Source organism: Atta colombica, unplaced genomic scaffold, assembly GCF_001594045.1.
Source record: "Atta colombica isolate Treedump-2 unplaced genomic scaffold, Acol1.0 scaffold65, whole genome shotgun sequence".
In the NCBI taxonomy this organism is placed as follows: Eukaryota; Metazoa; Arthropoda; class Insecta; order Hymenoptera; family Formicidae; genus Atta; species Atta colombica.
This window is the reverse complement of record NW_017259556.1, coordinates 324,595-329,108: the sequence shown is the minus strand read 5'-3', so window position 1 is coordinate 329,108 and position 4,514 is coordinate 324,595. Positions and strand designations below refer to the sequence as shown.

The 4,514-nt window shown below is 28.4% G+C and overlaps 1 protein-coding gene across 1 annotated transcript in view; it reads left to right on the top strand.

The window, feature by feature from the left end:
- Positions 1-4,514, top strand: part of LOC108692207 — a 39,865-nt gene extending 35,351 nt beyond the window's left edge. The window contains exons 6-7 of the mRNA XM_018200371.1: positions 2,315-2,637; positions 4,231-4,514. Coding sequence (XP_018055860.1) covers positions 2,315-2,637; positions 4,231-4,381 — 474 coding nt within the window. The 3' untranslated portion in view covers positions 4,382-4,514. The remainder of the gene's footprint in view (positions 1-2,314; positions 2,638-4,230) is intronic.

Here is a 4,514-nt window from a genome sequence, read left to right as displayed (position 1 = left end):
CAACACAATGTCATGATTTATTTCGAGATAATTAAATTAACTTTACATTAATATAATTAACAAACGTTTTGACTTACAAAGCCTTTTTCAGTGTTACAACGCAGAGATACAATCTTAAATTAACGAACAAAGAATAACGGATACAATGAAAATTTAAAAACTATCAATGGTGAATCCTTTATTGATTTGTTTATAATTTATAAAATGCAATGATAATAAATATAAAATAATTAACTTAGCTGTAAAATTAATTTTCTAATAACTGTAATGATTTCAAAAGAGTTTCTTTTTTACGAGTAGCATCTGGAAACTGTTTGCGATAGTCACTAACAACTTTTAATAAAAATTGCTTTTATTTCTCATCTTTTGTTATAATATTGCTGTAATTGATAATTATTTTATTCCCTGTTTTGCTGTGTCATTAATAACTTTTAAATTCTTAAAACAATATGAAATTTTTTTTTTAATGTTCATTTGAGACCAAATTGAAGGACCAATTTGTAAAAAATCAGGGTTTTTTTCAGTAATCTGGGGACATCAGTAATCAATACATCACTAGATAAATAATTTGTTTCTTCTAACATTTTTTCTAAGGTTTATTATAAATCCTAATTTTTTATAAATTGATCCTTTAACTTGATCTATAAACGATCATTTAAAAAAAAAACTCCATATTGTTAAGAATTTAAAAGTTGTTAATAACATACCAGAACGAGGAATAAAGCTAATTATCAGTTACAGTAATATTATAACAAATGAAACAAAAACAATTTTTATTAAAAGTTGTTAGCAACTATCGCAAACAGTTTCCAGATACTAAAAAAGAAATCCTTTTGAAATCATTGCAATTGTTAGAAAAAAATTAATTTTACAGTTAAGTTAACGTAAATATTATTATATTATCGTTATATTTTATAATATATAAATTATTAAAAAATCAATAAATTAATTTTTAAAAAATACATTTTTCAGACAGATTTTCATTTGTTAATCAGCACAATTTCTATTCTTATAATCTAAAATTTTACAAGTATTATTTATCTCGTATATTTAGCTTGTAATCCGTTCATTTATAATTCATTTATTCATATTTATTGAGTCTTTCCTTTATATATATTTTATAACAATTATATTAAAATTATGTTCCAATATATATATATATATATTGGAACATAATTTTAGGTGGTGCCCTAAAAAAAATAATCAAATGTCAAAAAAGATCCGTCGGCGGATATACCGGAGTTACACTATTTATTTATTTTTATTTTTTAATCATTAACAATGCACCTAATTGTTTAAATGAAACGTGTAAGGTCTTAAACGATGCAGAAAAAAAACACACATGCTAAAAAAAAAGAAAAAACTCCTTTAGATTAATTTTTGTGGAAAATATACTTAAAAACCAAAACAATGTTGAAAGTGTAATAAAAAGGAACTCAAATGTTCAATGAGCTGTCGATTCTCTTCTTGTCTGACCGAGCTGAAAGACAGAAATTATTTTTTTGTGAATTGGAACCATTTTGAGGGAATTATCGCAGAAAAAATTCAATGTCGAAAAAGATGGACCAGCAGAATATATATATATTACACACACATATACCTTTTTCATATTTTCTATGACAATTTATGATTTCCATGAATAATTATATATTGTATAGGTTTCCATGTGAGCTATTTTTGACTATTATTTGTGTTAGCTGTGATGTGGATATCTATATCTACTGGATTGATTCTGGTAATTTCCAACATATGACATCTTTTATGTCATAGAAGTTATCTATCTTTAGATCGACAGTGATGAATTTCTTGGTATAACATATATTAACTTTTTGAAGATGGTTTGGAAAAAAAAGCTGAAACGTAAATTTTTTTTTTTTGCTTCTAATTAATATTTGTAAGTTTGAATATTTCTACTCATTGATAACTGCGTTTTTAATTGTATATTTGTTTTTTTAAATATAAATATTTTTAAATATAATCTTTCCTCAATTTAAATAGATATCCTTAAATTATCCATACAAATTAAACTAATATTTTTCAAAATCATACAAATAATAAAAAATTAATGTTTTTCATTATTCTTATGGGATAAACTAATTACATCATAATTTTATTTTCATATTTAAAAAGAAGTGCAGATTCTTTATATAATTTCTTTCTATATAATTTCTTTATATAATTTTATTTTTTTTCTATTTTTTCACAAACACGTTATCATGCAATTTTGAATTAGCTTTAGATTTATGTTTGCAGCAGCACGATGCAAACTGTACATCGTATCTAAATCATTGGATTTCGCGGTTTGTTGTATCAGGTGACCCTACACATCGCGTATGTGCACGCCTTCATAAACCCGGCTCTATTCCTTCTTCTGCACAGAGGGTTGCGACAAGGGATGTCGGACGTGTGTTGCGGCTGCTGTGAAAGCATAGCCCGATGGATCCTTGGATCCACTGCGACTGGTTCGATGCAGAACGTTCGACTATCTCTATATGAACCGCCAATGAATCTCCCCTCGCCGCCGGATCCACCCATGGCAGCTTCGGCTGCATCACTGAGATGTAATCTCACTGACGTGGCTCTCCTACAACCACCTCTGCCACCGACTGCCAAGCATTTACTGATGGTAGATTCTCTCTCTCTCTCTCTCTCTCTCTCTCTCTCTCGCATTAAAATAATTATTCAAACTTGTCGAAATCACGCTTAATTACTTAAAGATTGATCTTTGACTTAACTTTCTCCCTTTAAAGATACTATCTTTTAATTACTTGAAGGTCGCTTGGACTGGTATTCATATAGACGGTATTCATAGATTCTTATATTCGAGATCGTCAAATACAATCTTAAGATGTCACGAACCAATCAGAGGGCCGTATTAGCATTTTAAGACATTACTTAGGGCTGCTGCAGACAAAATTTCTGTAACAGTAACCTTAAAACATGAACTTAAGCTGATGAGCCAATTAGAATACTGCTTTAGATGCTATGGCTATCTCTAACGGAAATAGAAATAGCAGTAAACTTATCCATAAATAAGATGAATTTCAATCGATTCATCTTATTGCGAGGTTATGGATAAATTTACTGTTATTTCCATTTCCATTAGATGTACGTAATCTAAAGCAATATCCTGATTGATTATCGGCTTAAGTTTACACTTTATGCATACTGTTACGGAATTTTGTGTGCGACAATCCTTAAAGCGATGTCAAAATAAGAACGGACTATGAATACTGGCCATAGTCAAGTCTTATATTTAAAATTATCTTAAATATAGTTTTAAGTACAATCTTAAAATGTTATGAACCAATCAGGAAACACATTACCATCTTAAGATATTACTTAAAAAATATCGGTGGATTTAACATCTCTATGTATGGATTTAACATCCATGCGGTGTTTACATAATTCTTGCTAAGTTGGTATTAATATTAATCAATACGATGTGAATTTTAAATCTGGTATTTGTATTAACATCATAGTATTAAATCCATATCATATTGATGTTAACATTACAACATAATGAGAATTACATAGACATCGCTATTTTTTAGTGTCTTTTTTAGTGGTTTTAAAATAAGAATAGACTATGAATATTAATCTTATTTTAAGATCATCTTAAATGCCCAGCAAATGAGAATGGATTAAAATGGATTGAAATTGTTTTCTATCCGAATGCGTATTTTAAATAGCGAATCCTTTTTTGGATCTAATTGGATTCAATTGGATGCAATTGGATTGAAAAACTGCATTTCCTATTCAAAATTTTGAATTGAATATTCACAATGTGTGTTGTGCACAGAAAAAGCTAATATTATTTTTGGATTGAAAAAGCAAATAGACATATGCTCTCCACTGCAATTCCTATAAATGAATAAAAATGCATTCAGAATTGAAAAGCACTCATTTTAATATTCGTGAATCAATATTTCTGAAAATCTGGATCTATTTCAATTCATTTCAATCCATTCTCATTTGCTGGGTAATGTCTTAAAATACTAATGCAACTCTCTGATTGCTTACAATATCTTAAGATTGTATTTAAGATATTCTCAAATATAAGAATCGACTATGAATACCGACCTTAAATTAGTTTTCTTTGAAGCTTCTTCTTTCCAAAAATGTTAACATTTATGTAATTTTATAATTATATTTTTATGTATAAAAATTACCCAAACTTACAAATATAAAATCAGGAAAATTACAGGACAACTCCGTCGTAATATCACCAGATCCTTGGAGTTTGATTTCAAGACCGAGAAGCACTTCTAGCCTGTATGAAGAAGAACTATCTAGGAGACCAAGCTTCCTGCTACCATCACCAGCGGAACTGAACGATCTACAAATGAGTGCGACGAGTAGTGATTCACCCAGCGAATAAATGGACCTTAATTAACATTAAATCAAAAAACCATAACGTTAATCGATTACAATGTAAAAACAATTGCAAAAATGATGAAAAACAGAAAAATCCTTTCTATATCCTCTTAATCTTCTACAGCATTATATTTCAA